The sequence below is a fragment of the Littorina saxatilis genome, linkage group LG4 (assembly GCF_037325665.1).
Source record: "Littorina saxatilis isolate snail1 linkage group LG4, US_GU_Lsax_2.0, whole genome shotgun sequence".
Taxonomy (NCBI): domain Eukaryota; kingdom Metazoa; phylum Mollusca; class Gastropoda; order Littorinimorpha; family Littorinidae; genus Littorina; species Littorina saxatilis.
In genome coordinates this window covers 31,867,247-31,885,862 of record NC_090248.1, presented here as the reverse complement: position 1 = coordinate 31,885,862, position 18,616 = coordinate 31,867,247, and the positions used below count along the sequence as shown (strand labels likewise).

The 18,616-nt window shown below is 43.2% G+C and overlaps 1 protein-coding gene across 2 annotated transcripts in view; it reads left to right on the top strand.

Annotated features, from left to right (window-relative positions):
• Nucleotides 1-18,616, top strand: part of LOC138964501 (FYVE, RhoGEF and PH domain-containing protein 4-like) — a 75,869-nt gene that overhangs the window by 39,769 nt on the left and 17,484 nt on the right. For both annotated transcript variants that reach the window (XM_070336475.1, XM_070336476.1), the window contains 8 exons: nt 934-2,249; nt 4,756-4,872; nt 6,063-6,211; nt 11,044-11,200; nt 12,543-12,630; nt 16,350-16,400; nt 16,750-16,808; nt 18,189-18,338. In XM_070336475.1, the coding sequence (XP_070192576.1) occupies nt 934-2,249; nt 4,756-4,872; nt 6,063-6,211; nt 11,044-11,200; nt 12,543-12,630; nt 16,350-16,400; nt 16,750-16,808; nt 18,189-18,338 (2,087 nt within the window). The remainder of the gene's footprint in view (nt 1-933; nt 2,250-4,755; nt 4,873-6,062; nt 6,212-11,043; nt 11,201-12,542; nt 12,631-16,349; nt 16,401-16,749; nt 16,809-18,188; nt 18,339-18,616) is intronic.

Sequence of the window (18,616 nt, the reverse complement as noted above, 5' to 3'; positions counted from 1 at the left end):
AGTGAGTCCTTACAAAAGAGGGAGTCTGAACATTGAGGTAAATAAAAAGTTACAAAGGTTATGTCGGAACAGAGAATTTGAAAAAGCAAGGTTTGAACAAGTGGGAAGTCTTTAATTGAGGGGTGATTCGGGAGGGTTCCACTGTACGTTCCTTCCTGCCCTACGGCCTAGTGACTTCATCATTACTCTACCATTCCTGCTCTCTCTCTCTCTTTCTCTTTCTCTCTCTCTCTCTCTCTCTCTCTCTCTCTCTCTCTCTCTCAGTCTGTGTGTGTGTGTCTCTCTCTCTCTCTCTCTCTCTCTCTCTCTCTCTCTCTCTCCCTCACTCTCTCTGCTTCCTGGGCCAAATGGTATTTGTGACATGAAGCAAAGGTTTGGCTTGTCTCCTTGTCTCATTGTCAGACTTTGAACTCTGCATTTAGACTGATCCCCAGCTAAGTGTGCTTATCTTGGCCGGCCTGGTGAAAAGTGAAAAGTGTTACATTATGTCCCTACAGGACTGACAGGAGACCTTGCCGGCTTGGCTGTATCTTTGTTTGTTTTTATCAATGGTAAATATTTGTATTCTGTTCATGTACAAATGGGATGTTATGAGCTGTCTGTTTGCAACCCCAGGACAATTCCATTTCTACTACAGGGTCTTGCAAAAGGGCATGTGCATGACTGCATCAGATTTTGTTAGCGAAGAAGGATGTCCCTTTGTTTGTGGTTGGGAAGTTTGTCAGCAGTTTTGAAGACATTACATATTAGGAATGGCAGGCTTTGCTTATTCTAACTCAGCCATGCCTAAATATAGTATCTCAGCCGACATGCTTGTTGAGAAACTCAGGGTAAGAATTGCAGACACATGTTCATGCAATATTTCTTTGAACTAATCCTTAATAAAAATGTCTCCAGCAAGCTTTACAATATCTTTTGATTTTTCTGTTGCAGCACCCTCTAAGCCAAAGTTTCTGGACCGACTCATAACCAGTGCTGGGCTGTCAAGAAATGGTGCCAAGAAGCGTGGCCGAGCTCTGCTAGAACATGAGGAGTCCAGCGTCGACAGGTCGGACCAGTCTGAGGATGAAGACCTCGTAAGCCAAATCCGCACAGAAAATGAGGGTGCTGCGGGATACCTGCATCTTCGCCCCGACGACGGCAGAGATCAGCACAGCCTGCCTTCCCCTCAGGCCACATCGTGCTGGCCTGTGCTGAGCAGAGACCGCTGTGGTGGTGGCGCTCACGCTGACAGGAGCGGGGAGTGTTGTGTTGTGGACACAGACGCTGACCAGGATGCTAGCGTCTCCCCTCCCCAGTCACCGGTCAGCCCTGGCCTGGTCAAACAGCGGTGTGAGACCTTCAAGCAGCTTCACCAGGTTGGCAGTGACAGGGCAGTGAAGCAGTTTGCGGACAGAGCTCGCAGCGAGGACAGAGGGTCCTCAGACTCTCCGCGGGCTCGGCGCTGTTTCAGTCCCGTGTCGGAGAAAGCGGACCGGTGGGTGAAGAGTTTCTACAGCCTTTCGCGCGACAAGAACTTCTCCAAGGCCGTCATGGCAAAGGGGTACGTGCGAGCGCTGGCTGAGCAGATCAACATTGGGGCCCTGCCCACTCACGAGGATGAGGAGGAGGGTGAGGTAGGGGAAGGGGGTGCGGTTGTGAGTGAACACGATTCAGCAGCCAACGAGGATAGTGCTGATGCTGTGACTCCTGATTCCGACAGCAAGGACAGTTTCCCTGTGGAAGTCCAGGCAGAAGTTAAGTGTGAGTGTCCAAAGACAGTGTCCCAGTCACCCAGAGTGCAGGGTGAGAATGGGATGATGGGCGGTAAGTCGCCATCTCCCTCAAAACCTCAGTCTCCGGAAAGGAAGCCTGGAAGGAGTCAGAGTGATACTCCAGCCACACGCCAGAGGAAAGTACGATCTCCGCATGGCAGACGGAACAGCTCAGAAACTTCTGGGGCCTCGACCGCTCATCCCCAGTCCCCCAAAACACCGAAATCTCTCCGTGTCAAACCTCCTGTGGATTACTCTGGCAAACCCAAGCTAGGCTCAAAGGAAACTGCTAAACATCCCAAAATCAATGGCGAGTCTGGGCCCATTGTGGATTCACCGCATGCAGGGAATGGTGATCAGAACATCTATGACAATGTGTTTTTCGCTGAAAACACAACGCTGACTGCAGAGGAATTGTTTGACCAGAGCTGGTCCGACACAGACAGTGATTTCACTGACAGTGAAGCTGAGGAGGAGCAGGTTACAGCACAACAGGTAAGCGTAATATTTTTTCTAATAATCCTGACCATTCTGTATTTAACCATTTTCTCACTATAAGACTGCATCCTGGACAATGACTCAGAGACTGCATCCATGTCCCACACATATATATCACCACTGTAGCAAGTAAAAGACCTAGGTCATTCTGCTGAAAGTCACACGGCAGAAATTAATATGTAAAGCGCTTAGAGAACGTCAAGCGCTATATAAATCTCCCATCTATACGACTTGTGTCTGTCTGTGTGTCTGTGTGTCTGTGCGCGATGCACGGCCAAAGTTCTCGATGGATCTGCTTCAAATTTGGTGGGCTTATTCAGAGAGACCCCGTACACAACCTCATCGATGAGATATTTCAACACGTGCTCTCAGCGCGCAGCGCTGAACCGATTTTGGTTTTTCTCTGGATCCATTCCCAGTAACTCTTCCTTATCTTCTCCAGTGTTTTCAGCGTTTATCTCCCTTCCTTCGTGTGGCGTCAATCCATATTCCCGTTACTACGTTACTATTTTTAGAATGTCACGATTGCACCCGTAAGTTGTCCTTACTGTAAAAGTGAAAAGGTCGAATCAATTTATAGCCACGCGAAAAATACACTGTCATCTATCTCTATATATTTATAGATATATACATATATATATAATACGGCTTCTCTCTGTGTGTGTGTGTGTTTGTGTGTGTGTGTGGGCAACACCTGTGGATTGTAGAGTTCTGTTTGTGATGTGGTCTAGCGGCTTTGGTGTGTCAGTATGTTCAGGCCTTCCTTCGAGAAGCCATAACAGTTATTCTCAATCCCGTTTGAGTGGACTTTGCCTTCAAAGGTGATTGTGGTGTTTCGACACTCAGTTACATTTGGCGTCGTCGACAGCAATGGGACCGGCACGGTTGGCCTAGTGGTAAGGCGTCCGCCCCGTGATCGGGAGGTCGTGGGTTCGAACCCCGGCCGGGTCATACCTGAGACTTTAAAATTGGCAATCTAGTGGCTGCTCCGCCTGGCGTCTGGCATTATGGGGTTAGTGCTAGGACTGGTTGGTCCGGTGTCAGAATAATGTGACTGGGTGAGACATGAAGCCTGTGCTGCGACTTCTGTCTTGTGTGTGGCGCACGTTATATGTCAAAGCAGCACCGCCCTGATATGGCCCTTCGTGGTCGGCTGGGCGTTAAGCAAACAAACAAACAAACAAACAAAAAGACAGCGATGGGACTCAACATGAAATGTTCAGGCCACTGAATCATTTTCGTGCTGTTCCCATTCCACCTGGGAGTGTTTTCAGCGTTTATCTCCCTTCCTTCGTGTGGCGTCAATCCATATTCCCGTTACTTTGTTACTATTTTTAATATGTCACGATTGCACCCGTAAGTTGTCCTTACTGTAAAAGTGAAAAGGTCGAATCAATTTATAGCCACGCGAAAAATACACTGTCATCTATCTCTATATATTTTATAGATATAGATATATATATACGGCTTCTCTCTGTGTGCGTGTGTTTGTGTGTGTGTGTGGGCAACACCTGTGGATTGTAGAGTTCTGTTTGTGATGTGGTCTGGCGGCTTTAGAGTGTCTGTATGTTCAGGCCTTCCTTCGAGAAGCCATAACAGTTATTCTCAATTCCGTTTGACAGGACTTCGCCTTCAAAGGTGATTGTGGTGAACCGCCACGCTGTCTGTCTCTGTCTCGCGATTCACCCCGGCAAAGCCGGGTATTCCTCTAGTCTATATATATGTCTGTCTGTCTGTTCGCGATGCACGGCCAAAGTTCTCGGTGGATCTTTTTCAAATTTGGACACCGTATTCAGCTACACCCCGGACACAACCTCATCGATGAGATATTTCAACACGTGCTCTCAGCGCGCAGCGCTGTGCACGCTGAACCGATTTTTTTTGTTTGTTTGTCGGGATCCACTACCAGTAACTCTTCCTTATCTTCTCCAGTGTTTTCAGCCGCGATTATATCCCTTCCTCTGTGTGGCGTCAATCCATATTCCCGTTACTACGTTACTATTTTTAGAAGGTCACTGCACGTTACTATTTTTAGAAGGTCTCCAGTGTTTTGCGCGTTTATCTCCTTTCCTTCGTGCGCCGGTGAAGCCGGCGTACACCCAGCAAAGCCGGGTCCCAGGCGCAGCCTGGTATTCGGCTCTACTTCTTCCCGGCGAAGCCGGTACCCGGCGAAGCGGGTAATCATCTAGTACAATATATATAAATAAATAAATAAGTTTAGGCAGCTCAATTCCCCTAAACAAGCACACTTGCACCTAGTACGTGGGTAGCAGGACTCTTGTGTGTGATCATTTTGGACAATTTTTCACTTAATTTTTGTGATAAGCTGTTCGTTTGCTCTTCCTAATGTGTGCATGGTATCCTTACGGCATGACTATCATATTGCATAGTTTTCTGACAAAATGCTGGGATTGTTCTGGTTGATCTGGGACATGTTTGTTCCTTGCAAGGGTATGCTTTTCAGATCTGTATCCCTGATTACGACAACCGATTTGTTTGACAGGTGTCAACAACACAGGAGGCCCCTCCCAGCACCCCCAGAGACAAGCTGCACCAGGTAGCATTAGAACTGCTGACCACAGAGCGCACCTACGTCCAGCGACTTAGTCTCCTGCATCAGGTTAGTAAGGCCTAAAAAAAAAATAGGTGTGGTTACGGTAACCCGACCTACCCTATTTTTAGGGGCCGACCCTATAAGTATAACTTTTTATTACATTTGTCAAAATAAAAAAATAAAAAAAACCAAGAAAACGAGTGCAGAAAACGCAATGAAAGCGAAAGCGCTCGAGTCGCACACTTATTTCCCTGTCAAGTAGGTTTAATTTGTACACATTAGAAAAAAAAGTAAAAAAAAAAAAGTGATTACCTACCTTCCTACCCTATTTTTTTTGCCTATGTTACCGTAACCACACCTATTTTTTTTTGTGTGCCTAATTGACAATGTTTGGAAATGATACTCTGTCGGGCTTGTATGGCTTGTGAATGAGTGAATACCCTTGCTTTTTGTGGGACAAATATAAATCCATGTCCACGTCTTGCAGACACACCCCTCGCTAGTGATGGGCCCATGGATTGTTTGTCTCACTAAAAGCAAGGGCATTCATAATGTGAATAATGGCATCGCATACAATTTCTGTTGCTTCTTCTGCGTGTCTCCCAGGAGCTAGCTACTTGTAACAAAGAATTTCGAGAACGAGGTCATGGTGACTTGTTCACAGCCGAACACAAATACGTGTATATTCGCCGTCATGCTGTGCATGTATTTGTGTTCGGCTATGAACAAGTCACCATGACCTCGTTATATGACACCAATACGTGTATGTTCGCCGTCATGCTGTGCATGTATTGGTGTCATATAACGAGGTCATGGTGACTTGTTCATAGCCGAACACAAATACGTGTATGTTCGCCGTCATGCTGTGCATGTATTGGTGTCACATAACAAGGTCATGGTGACTTGTTCACAGCCGAACACAAATACGTGTATGTTCGCCGTCATGCTGTGCATGTATTGGTGTTCGGCTATGAACAAGTCACCATGACCTCGTTATATGACACAAATACGTGTATGTTCGCCGTCATGCTGTGCATGTATTGGTGTCATATAACAAGGTCATGCTGACTTGTTCATAGCCGAACACAAATACGTGTATGTTCGCTGTCATGCTGTGCATGTATTGGTGTCATATAACGAGGTCATGGTGACTTGTTCACAGCCGAACACAAATACGTGTATGTTCGCTGTCATGCTGTGCATGTATTGGTGTCATATGAATATCATTAATCTATTTTTTGCTCTGTTTGTTGCAGGTGTTTTACTTTCGCATCGACCAGGAGAACCGCACTCATGGATTTTTACCAGGAGACACGCTGACTCAGATGTTCTCTAGCATTCAGAGCATCCACCAGTTCCACAATGACTTTCTGCTCAAAGACCTTGAAGACAGGATGAAAAACTGGTATACATCCATTTGTCTACCTGTTACTAAAAATATAACCTACGTTATCATGCACCTCTTGATAATGTAACGTTCTGGAAACTACCTCTCGATAACATTCTGGCAATCACCTATTGATAGAAATGACCACCTGCCCACAATGACAACCCCAAAGGATCCCCAACGAGTTTGTTTTATTACGCATATTTTACCTTTCCATAGCGATCATGTGCTTGTGACAACCACTGGTGGTCGCGCCCTAGGATGCAGTTGCTCTTGATATAGGTTCTGTCTGTCTGTCAGTATTTTTGTCTGCCCCCCCCAACCCCTCTCTCTCTCTCTCTCTCTCTCTCTCTCTCTCTCTCTCTCTCTCTCTCTCTCTCTCTCTCTCTCTCTCTCTCTCTCTCTCTCTCTCTCTCTCCCTCTCTCTCTCTCTCTCTCTCTCTCTCTCTCTCTCTCTCTCTCTCTCTCTCTCTCTCTCTCTCTCAATCTCTCTCTCTCTCTCTCTCTCTTCTCTCTTTCTCTCTCTCTCTCTCTCTCTCTCTCTCTCTCTCTCTCTGTTAGTCTCTCTCTCTCTCTCTCTCTCTAAATCTCTCTCTCTCTCTGTAATAAAGTTTAATCAATCAATCAATCTCTTTCTCTCTCTCTCTCTCTCTCTCTCTCTCTCTCTCTCTCTCTCTCTCTCTCTCTCTCTCTCTCTCTCTCTCTCTCTCTCTCTCTCTCTCTCTCTCTCTCTCTCTCTCTCTCTCTCTCTCTCTCTCTCTCTCTGTTTTTGTCTGATGGTGTGAATTTCTGTGTTTTTCTTGCACAATATTACATTTTGTCTGTTTTTAAGTGTTTGTTTTTTCTCGAAGCAGATCAGCAAGTCAATTTCTTTTTAGTTAATGCGGGCTTGGATGTTTCTTTTGAACCTCTGGCTCTGTTTAGCTGTTGTTAGGAATTTGGCAGTTGAGGAAATGCAGACTAGAGAAAAAAGAGACAGCGGTAAACTAGAATAGCAAGGAGGAGCGGAGCAAAACATTGTTTCAAGAAGAAGAAAAGGAGCGGGGTAAATTATATATATAAGCTGGAATTTGAGCTGCTTTTGCATAGTTTTCAGTTTCTTTTCACAACAGTTATTTTTCTTTGACAAAACAATTTGAGGCAGCAGTGCCAGCACAATGTATACATGCTTCAGTCAGATGCGTATAAAGGTAACATCCTTCTGGCATAAAGACTGCAGCTTCATGGCCATCTCAGATCGGGCCAGGCTACAACACGGGATTAGGCCATCCCTCCACTCAGACACATACCTAAAAATCAACAGCCTAGATGCTTTTTGTGCAGAATGGGAATCTACGAAATGAATCAATTTTTTAGTGCCAGTCTGCAAAATTAATTCAAGAAAAAATTTCAACTCAGCCAAAGATCGAAGCCGTCAGGATTTTGCACTGTGGTATGTGTCCAGGTGGAGGCAATTGGCGTTACCGCAGGTAAAAGCCTGGGCGGATCTGAGATAGTGAGCAGAACAGTTTTCACGGGAAAGCTATGCCTTTAAGAAGTTATTTCTGCCAGCAACGGCTTAGTTTACCCCACATCAAAGCCTCATGAGCAGATTTGAGAAAGTCAGCAGAACTGTTTTCACAGGAAAGCTATGCCTTTAAGAAGTTATTTCTGCCAGCAACGGCTTAGTTTACCCCACATCAAAGCCTCATGAGCAGATTTGAGAAAGTCAGCAGAACTGTTTTCACAGGAAAGCTATGCCTTTAAGAAGTTATTTCTGCCAGCAACGGCTTAGTTTACCTCACATCAAAGCCTCATGAGCAGATTTGAGAAAGTCAGCAGAACAGTTTTCACAGGAAAGCTATGCCTTTAAGAAGTTATTTCTGCCAGCAACGGCTTAGTTTACCCCACATCAAAGCCTCATGAGCAGATTTGAGAAAGTCAGCAGAACAGTTTTCACAGGAAAGCTATGCCTTTAAGAAGTTATTTCTGCCAGCAACGGCTTAGTTTACCCCACATCAAAGCCTCATGAGCAGATCTGAGTTAGTCAGCAGAACAGTTTTCACAGGAAAGCTATGCCTTTAAGAAGTTATTTCTGCCAGCAACGGCTTAGTTTACCCCACATCAAAGCCTCATGAGCAGATTTGAGAAAGTCAGCAGAACTGTTTTCACAGGAAAGCTATGCCTTTAAGAAGTTATTTCTGCCAGCAACGGCTTAGTTTACCCCACATCAAAGCCTCATGAGCAGATTTGAGAAAGTCAGCAGAACTGTTTTCACAGGAAAGCTATGCCTTTAAGAAGTTATTTCTGCCAGCAACGGCTTAGTTTACCCCACATCAAAGCCTCATGAGCAGATTTGAGAAAGTCAGCAGAACTGTTTTCACAGGAAAGCTATGCCTTTAAGAAGTTATTTCTGCCAGCAACGGCTTAGTTTACCCCACATCAAAGCCTCATGAGCAGATTTGAGAAAGTCAGCAGAACAGTTTTCACAGTAAAGCTATGCCTTTAAGAAGTTATTTCTGCCAGCAACGACTTAGTTTACCCCACATCAAAACCTCATGAGCAGATTTGAGAAAGTCAGCAGAACAGTTTTCACAGGAAAGCTATGCCTTTAAGAAGTTATTTCTGCCAGCAACGGCTTAGTTTACCCCACATCAAAGCCTCATGAGCAGATTTGAGAAGGTCAGCAGAACAGTTTTCACAGGAAAGCTATGCCTTTAAGAAGTTATTTCTGCCAGCAACGGCTTAGTTTACCCCACATCAAAGCCTCATGAGCAGATTTGAGAAGGTCAGCAGAACAGTTTTCACAGGAAAGCTATGCCTTTAAGAAGTTATTTCTGCCAGCAACGACTTAGTTTACCCCACATCAAAGCCTCATGAGCAGATTTGAGAAAGTCAGCAGAACTATTTTCACAGGAAAGCTATGCCTTTAAGAAGTTATTTCTGCCAGCAACGGCTTAGTTTACCCCACATCAAAGCCTCATGAGCAGATTTGAGAAAGTCAGCAGAACAGTTTTCACAGGAAAGCTATGCCTTTAAGAAGTTATTTCTGCCAGCAACGACTTAGTTTACCCCACATCAAAGCCTCATGAGCAGATTTGAGAAAGTCAGCAGAACTGCATGTTTTCACAGGATTCTTAGGACTGTGCCTTTAAAGTTATTTCTGCCAGCCACGGAGTAAGGAATGGGGTTGTGCTGAAAACAAGGGCTCTTTGTTTGTTTCTTAGGCTGTTTATCGCTGTTCTCTTCCTTCTCATTGTATGCATTTTTATTGTTTTCTCTGCCAAAAGTTCATGCAGTACAACTTGCAGCAAAGTTTGGATTTGAAGAAAGATAGAAACACACAGACAGGCATACAGCAGTACCTGCGATGTGTGGACCCTCCCATGAGAGGACACCTCCCTTAAAAGGACACCTTCTCTTGTCCCTTTTTATATATATCTCTACCAAAGTTTACCTGTCATGACAGGCCACCTGCAATGTAGGGACACTTTTGGCTGGTCCCCAGGGTGTCCTTTCATTCCCCCCGCGGGTTAGGGGGAAGAATTTACCCGATGCTCCCCAGCATGTTGTAAGAGGCGACTAACGGATTCTGTTTCTCCTTTTACCTTGTTAAGTATTTCTTGTATAGAATATAGTCAATGTTTGTAAAGATTTTAGTCAAGCAGTATGTAAGAAATGTTAAGTCCTTTGTACTGGAAACTTGCATTCTCCCAGTAAGGTAATATATTGTACTACGTTGCAAGCCCCTGGAGCAATTTTTTGATTAATGCTTTTGTGAACAAGAAACAATTAACAAGTGGCTCTATCCCATCTCCCCCCCTTTCCCCGTCGTGGTTGAAAACGACGTTAAACACCAAATAAAGAAAGTAAAGAAAGAAAGTGTTCTTTCATCGCAGGTACCACTGTATAAGCAGAAACAGGCTTTTGTCTGAAGTTGATGTAGATTATTTAGCTGACACAAATATAGATACTGGAATATTTGTTCATGTTCCACATTGTTGATTGTTATTGTGAATTTGTTTACGAATCTCCTTAGGAATCTTATTTTTTCCTCTGTGTATCTCAAGTATTTTATGCGTCATGAATCCTACTTCATGATTCTATTTTATGTTTTTCTTCTTGGAATATTCGATCTGATCTATAAATCCTTTCCTTTTCTCCTTTCCTTCTCTGGATAATACAATTCAGTTCTCTTTTCTTTTTGCTTTTTTTTTGACTCAGCAATTTATTATACGTTATTTGCATTTTGGACCATAATTTAATGTTACACCGCAAGACGGTGGCCTAGTGGTACGGGGTCCACCCATTGAACGGGAGGTCGTGGGTTCGAACCCCGGCCGGGTCATACCTAAGACTTTAAAATTGGCAATCTAGTGGCTGCTCCGCCTGGCGTTTGGCATTATGGGGTTAGTGCTAGGACTGGTTGGTCCGGTGTCAGAATAATGTGACTGGGTGAGACATGAAGCCTGTGCTGCGACTTCTGTCTTGTGTGTGGCGCACGTTAAATGTCAAAGCAGCACCGCCCTGATATCACCCTTCGTGGTGGACTGGGCGGTAAGCAAACAAACAAGCAAACCATAATGTTACAGTTGACACAAATTGAGATAGCCAATATTGTTCTACTAGACTGCACTAGCAATTGAGTTGAACAATGACTGTTGCGACCTGTGTCAAATATAATATTTTGGTCAAAAATACAACAATAACAATGAAAACATTGTTTTAGTATCAATATATTTTAGTCAATTTTTTTTTCTCTCTGTTTCTCATCAGCCACCTAAAGAGTTTTTGTTGACTTCTGAGATCACAATGGCTTCTGCTCAAAGAATGAAAATCCAGTGTTTTATTGATGCATTCTGTGTTGCCAGGGAGACGGAACGACGTATTGGAGACTTGATGAAAAAGAACGCCCCCTTCCTGAAACTGTACACGGCTTTCATCAAGAACTTTGACAATGCCATGAACCTTATCAATACCTGGTTAGAAAAGTCGCCCAAGTTTGCTTCCATCATTCACAACATTCAGGTCAGTGTGTGTGATCGAGACAGAGGGAATTGTGTGGTAATAGCTAGGCAGTTAATCAACAATTCCGTTTGGTTAATAATGAGTTTAAAAAAAAAAGATATATGGGGATGGGCGTATATCATTCATGACATTCAGGTCAGTATGTGTGGAATATGACAGAGGGTATTGTACGGTAATAGCTGGGCAGTGAATCAGCAATTCATTTTGGTTAATAGTTAGAAAGAGAGAGATGGGGTTACGCAGGCAGCAAGAGGGAGAAGGTGTGCATTCACTGATGTATATATAATTTAACATACATGCACACACATACAGGTAAAGTGTGCGTAGTCTTGCTTGGAATGACAGAGGGTATTGTGTGGTAATAAGCGGTTAATCAACAAATCCTTTTGGTTAATAGTTAGAAAGAGAGCTGGAGAGAAGGGTGAGGGGTGCATGGGGGTAAGGGGCAAAGAGAGCTGGAGAGAAGGGTGAGGGGTGCATGGGGGTAAGGGGCAAAGAGAGCTGGAGAGATGGGTGAGGGGTGCATGGGGTTAAGGGGCAAAGAGAGCTGGAGAGAAGGGTGAGGGGTGCATGGGGTTAAGGGGCAAAGAGAGCTGGAGAGAAGGGTGAGGGGTGCATGGGGGTAAGGGGCAAAGAGAGCTGGAGAGAAGGGTGAGGGGTGCATGGGGGTAAGGGGCAAAGAGAGCTGGAGAGAAGGGTGAGGGGTGCATGGGGGTAAGGGGCAAAGAGAGCTGGAGAGATGGGTGAGGGGTGCATGGGGGTAAGGGGCAAAGAGAGGTTGAGAGAAGGGTGAGGGGTGCATGGGGGTAAGGGGTTCCGTATTATACAGGCAGCAAGAGGGAGACATTTTACATGCATTATAATAAATGCTCACATACATACAGGTAAAGTGTGTGTATGCTTGGAATGACAGAGTGTATTGTGTGGTAATGATTGAGGTGTTATATAATCAAGTTGGTTGATAGTTAGAAAGAGACAGAGGCAGAGGGGGGTGGGGGGGGGGGGGGAGCCAGTATTACAGGGACTCAGTGAGAGGCAGAAACACATGCACTCAAGTACACATGTATACAGCCATGCACTCGCAGATGGACAAAAACACACACACAGTATTGAGTACCACAAAGTAGATAGCGTGACCTGACATTTTTGCAACATACGTTTTGTAATTGTACACATATTTAGATCTTTGTAAGTGTGTCAGTTGCACAAGTTTGAATACGCGCTGCAGCATTCCTTGGGTTAAAATACATGTTTATGATTTCCATGGCTGAGGTCATGATAAAACAATAGGACAAACTGCAGATTTCTATGATCATCCATCTCTTGTTGTTTTGTTGAACAGAAACAGCCAGAGTGCGGCAGTCTGTCGTTACAGCATCACATGTTGGAGCCAGTACAGAGGGTGCCGCGCTACGAAATGCTGCTCAAAGGTGCAATATTTTCAGACATTCCCATAATGCCCTGTTGTGACCTAGCTATTGCTGCAGACTTGCTGCAATGTTGCAGTAGGCTTAGTCTACCTGTCATGAGAGGACACCATCCTTAAAAGAACACCTTCTCTTGTTCCTTTTTATATTATCTCTACCAAGGTATACCTGTCATGACAGGCCACCTGCAATGTAGGGACACTTTTGGCTGGTCCCAAGGGTGTCCTTTCATGGCAGGTACCGTGTCTGTACAATGACCTGTCTGCGGCCTTGTGGTAATTAAGGTTGCTAGCATGCTGCAACCCAGTTGTTGCAAGCATAACCGCAAAGGTTGCAGCAAAGTTGCTGCATATTACGGTGTTAAATCTTGTATCGTATCATGAATGTTTACACTATGTTTAAATACCCACAAATTGATTAGTGTTTGTTGTACTAAAACGTAACGGGCGCGGGGGCAAAGACATATGAAAGTAAAAGAAATAGCTTGAAATACAAACTTAACATATTTAAGTATTGATTTTAAGTATAAATACATGTATCAATTAACTCATTGTCTCCCGGGTACGGATATATGGGTCCTTCCACAAAGCTGTGTACCAAAAGCGTGACATGCTTCGTGAAAATTGAAAGTGTCTGAATAGGTTGTTTTTACGGTTTATGTAAAAGATATAGACATATGTCACGTTGCCATGCCAAACAAAAGATACGTTTATGCTTTTTGGATACGAGGGGTGGTCAGAAAGTTGTGTAACATCACACATGTTTAACGTAACATGGGATCCAAACACACAAAACAGATAACAAAAAGCCATAGTATATAGTAACAAGTTTTATTTGCTTCACATTTAGAGCTTATTCCGAACAAAATGCAGTCAGGAAAAACAAATTGAACTAGTTATAGGTAACAAAAACGTATTTTTTGGTTGTGTCAACCAACAAACAAACATCGTCTGTGTGAAGTAACAAACAAATCCATTCGTGTGAGTCAATAAATAACATTGAGTCAACATGTAGCAACAAGATGTACACTGTTGCGGTTTCTCCTCTTGAGCAGGATGACGGAGCAGCCGACGCAAATGTTCGCGCCCCGTCGCACTTGACGTCAGCATGTGCTGTGACGATTCGATTGGTCCGTGACTTGGCGTCATCAACCGGCTTGTGAATGACTGTGTTATGAATGGAATTCTTTTGGTTTTGGTGACGTCGTCATTGATGCGACTCAAAATTCGGTTAGATTTAGGTGCGTTGTTTTTAACACAAGGCAGATCAAGACACTAAACGATTTTGATTATTAATGATTTGCTGTGTCTTCGAGATACGTCGGACACACAGTGTTCCTTTCTTAAACACGTTGGTATTGTATTGTGTTATATCTGAATAATGGAATAACTCAGAAACAGAACAATACACAAACTATCCACCCAACAGACACAATTATTTTTACCTCAAAAACTTTATTTTTCTGCTAATTCGCTTCATTTTTGCGACCATATTTTTGTGATCATGCTTCGAAAAAGTCAATGTAATGTATGGGTTTTCACAGCGTATTATGTCCAAAACAATGAAGTGCTAATTTCAAAGCTACATGGCAAAGATTATAAACAACATGGGCAACTGTTTAGAGCTAGTTGACCAATTGCGCCTTCTTGTTATATTTGATCGATAATTCAATCCGTTCTTAGTGGTCCTGTCAGAGACATTATTCATCCTATACCATAAATCTAAGTGTGATTGGCAAGAACAATCGCACAATTTCTAACAAAGAATGCTCTTTAAGGAGTTGGGGAGGGTAAATGCTGTAAGCTAGTGAAATTAATTTGATATCCGATGCTAAATTTGGCTGCTTGGTTCGCCCAGTCAAGTCTTTCTGGATATATAAGCTAAGTATCACCAGGCAGTTTGAAGGAACTGCTCTTTTTTGTATCCCCACTAACAAGGAAATCAGCTTCACAAACGCAGAATTTCTTTCTCTCTATTTCGCAACAGCATTTAATCTGATTTTCTTCGATTTATCGTTTTTCGAAAGAAAATATAGTCGAGTTTGTTCCAATTTTGATGAAAATTCAACGGTTTTTTACCTAAACTCTTACAACTTGAACAGGACTAGACTACAAAGAATAGCCTAAGACTTGACAAAGACACACCGAGCACGCCTATCACAAAATAAAACATTGAAATGTCGAACTTTTTAAAAAATATTAACTTTAAGAGCGAAGAGTCGCAAAAGGTTGCCTACGTAACATTCGTCCCTCGTTGGAAACGACTCATAAAACGCTTCACGTCTGCTGCGTTCCAAAAATGAATGGATTTTTTTTTATGGAAAAACCTTTCAGCGATGTTGAAGAACATTACATGCGAAAGAAACACCAAGTTTGATGCGTTGATAAGTGACAAATATCATTTTTAACGATCCAGCTTAACCAGAACAAATAGAAACGAAGCTTAGTGGGGACACGCAAAAGGCAAAATCACATTCAAATCGGATCAAATTGACACGGCGCACATTTTAACACGTTCACTACACATCAGTTGTGCCTGGTAATACACACAGTCGCATATTCGTGCGTGCTGAAGTTATAGACACGTTCACGTAGTTCGCGGTTGGTTTTAGAAACCAAATGTTATGTAGGCAACCGTTATTTCTTAACGATCCAAATGCACACTGTAAACATATGTAGAGGAAAACAGCTAAGTGCATATGTAACACTAGCACAAAAGACAACGAAGATGTATATCGGGAAAAACCTTTCAGCGATGTTGAAGAACATTACATGCGAAAGAAACACCAAGTTTGATGCGTTGATAAGTGACAAATATCATTTTTAACGATCCAGCTTAACCAGAACAAATAGAAACGAAGCTTATTGGGGACACGCGAAAGGCAAAATCACATTCTTATCGGATCAAATTGACACGGCGCACATTTTAACACGTTCACTACACATCAGTTGTGCCTGATAATACACACAGTCGCATATTCGTGCGTGCAGAAGTCATAGACATGTTCACGTAGATCGCGGTTGGTTTTAGAAACCAAATGTTACGTAGGCAACCGTTATTTCTTAACGATCCAAATGCACACTGTAAACATATGTAGAGGAAAACAGCTAAGTGCATATGTAACACTAGCACAAAAGACAACGAAGATGTATATCGGGGGGTTCATGGTCGCATTTTATTGGCAGCCACACGAATACTTAAAAACAAGATGTAAGCAATGTCACACAAAAAACGCCATTTTGACGTCATTTTCTGTGTTTGCTTTCATATAAAACACTAACCAACATAGCGATCTTCTTGATTTTATTATCGTTATCTCTTTGGTCAATTTGCAGTCTGTTGATATCCTTATATCATTCGAGAAGCAAGAAAAACATTCCGAAATCTTACTCTAAAGTCATAACCCTCTTGTGGTACACAGCTTTGTGGAAGGACCCATATACGTACCCACTCATTTGGCTCTATCTGACCAGGTACGGATATATTCACTCAGACTGTTAGCTTCAGTCTCTTCCTGTAACGTCGATCTAACGCCTTCATTCCAGCGTGTTGATACACAGTTTCCACATAGCTACTACAATTCTGAGTGACCTGCTGCTGCACAGCTGGTCTCGGCAAAAACAAAATTGGTCAACATAGGTGGGGTAGAAAGTGTTAAGACACAATTGAGTTATTCACACAGCTATGCTTGTGCTGACATTGTTGGTGATGTTGTGTTTCAGACTACCTCAAACACTTACCAGAAGATTCCCCTGACCGCAAAGATGCTCAAGGTGATTTTTGTGTGGGTTTTGACGGAGAGAGTGTTTTTGTGGGTTTTGACGGAGAGAGTGTTTTTGTGGGTTTTGACGGAGAGAGTGTTTTTGTGGGTTTTGACGGAGAGAGTGTTTTTGTGGGTTTTGACGGAGAGAGTGTTTTTGTGGGTTTTGACGGAGAGAGTGATCACTCTGTATTCTTGTTTTGATAGATTCGCGTAGGACTGTAGCGTCCGGTCAGAGGGACTAAAGCGATAGTGTGGAGCGATGATGATCAGAATGGGTATTCGTGACTTAGGCTTTATTTCATAACAGTGGTGTTCCCAATTTCAAACCACTGAGACTACAATTTGACCATGCATTTCAGATGCCCTTGACCTTGTAACAAAGGCAGCCATCCATTCCAATGAGGCCATGAAGAAAATTGTGAGTTTGTGTTTGTATGGGTGCATGTGTGTGTGCAAATGCCCTCATGTGAGCGGTCATTTTACATCTTTTTTAATTTTTGGGAGATATTTTTGTAAAAAAGTGAAACCTCCCTTTTCAAACCTTCAAAGATCTTGGGGAAAAAAAAAATCATGTGATCAACAAGGAGGGGGTCTTAAAATGGAGGTAAATTTACAGAAAATCTAACAATAAAAGGTGTAAGGTGTAAATCAGGGGTCTTAAAAAGGGGGTTCCATGTACTGAAATGATGTTCATGTACTTGACTTTTTCAGGCAATCTAAATCTGCTCGATTTCGCAGATTTCAGCCCCGCCCCCCCCAAAAAATAAAATAAAAAAATAAACTACCGTATTTGACGGACTACAAGCCGCGACTTTAAAAAAAAAAATCGCATTGCGGCTTATAAAAAGATGCGGCTAAAACGTTACGTAAACTTAAATAGCATTCACCTAATAGAAGTCGCCGCGGATTTTCATTTCACTCGATTAGCGATTACCGGTACTTTATTAGCTCTCTACTCAAGACTCGGCGCTTTTCTCTTTCTTTCGCGAATCTTCGTTTGTCAACAAGTCGTCGTGACAAGATAGCGTACAGAGAAACACCGGATGTATCAGGATCTCGCGCGCGCGAGATTTCGTTTTTGTGTGTCTATTTTCGTTATTTTGTGTCTCGCGATAGTTGGGGGAGCGAGAGCCGCCATGTTGTGTTTTCGTCTGCTCGAAATGTGCGCAAAAGTCGTAAATCATCCCAAAAAAGCTTATTCCGGGCGGGACTACATGTGTGTGTTGGTTACAAATTGTGTGAGTGATATTTTTCTTCAAACTTTTTCACTTTTCTTCTTTGTTTCACTTGTTTATTCTCGGAGCCGATTTCGCCAAATACCGTACTTTCGTTTGCCTGGTTGTTTTGATTGATTGACACGATCTGATTATATTTTTTTCGACGGCGGCTAATATAGTGACGCGGCCTATACGTGGCTCGTCCCAATTTTTTTGTTAAAAGTCGGGGGTGCGGCTTATAAAACGGTGCGTCTTGTAATCCATCAAATACGGTACACGTGAAAAATGAAAGTTTAGGTGAGAGGGACAAAATAATGATTTTCTTAACATGCACAATGTGTCTTTCACCACACGGGGTTATAAATTCATATTTACAAGGCCAAAACGCTTCAGCTTCTGGGGGTGTTGCCCCCAGACACACACCAGGGGCTCTACCCATGGACCCCAACAGGGGACCTGCGCGGCCCCCTGGACCCCCGGCGTTATTTATTTCCTTGAAACTCATTCTTCCTTGAATGGATTAACCTGCTTTTTGGATTGTCTGTTCTCTCCAAAATGATCACATTTCTGTTTGCTTGCAGGAAAAATTCCATCGGCTGCTTGACATCTACCAGCGACTGCGTGGAGTGGCGGTGGATTTCATCAGCCCTACACGGGACTTTGTGCGTGAAGGACCCATCACCAAGATCTCTGCCAGGAGTGGGGAGAAACAGTCCCGATATCTCTTTCTGGTAACTATTTATGAAAATAATAATGTGTGAAAGAGACATTGAGAAACAGTCCCGATATTTCTTACTGGTAACTACATGAAAATAATGTGTGACAGTGTGAAAGAATTATCTAGAAACAGTCCTGAGATCTCTTTCTGGTAACTATATATATTTATCCTACATACGTGAGAGAGACACCCGTGAGATAATAATCGTTCAAAGCACACGTGTGTATATCATGTAAATGAGGTCATGTCAAGCAAGTCTGGCAGGGACCTGTTTTTCCACTGCTTATGATG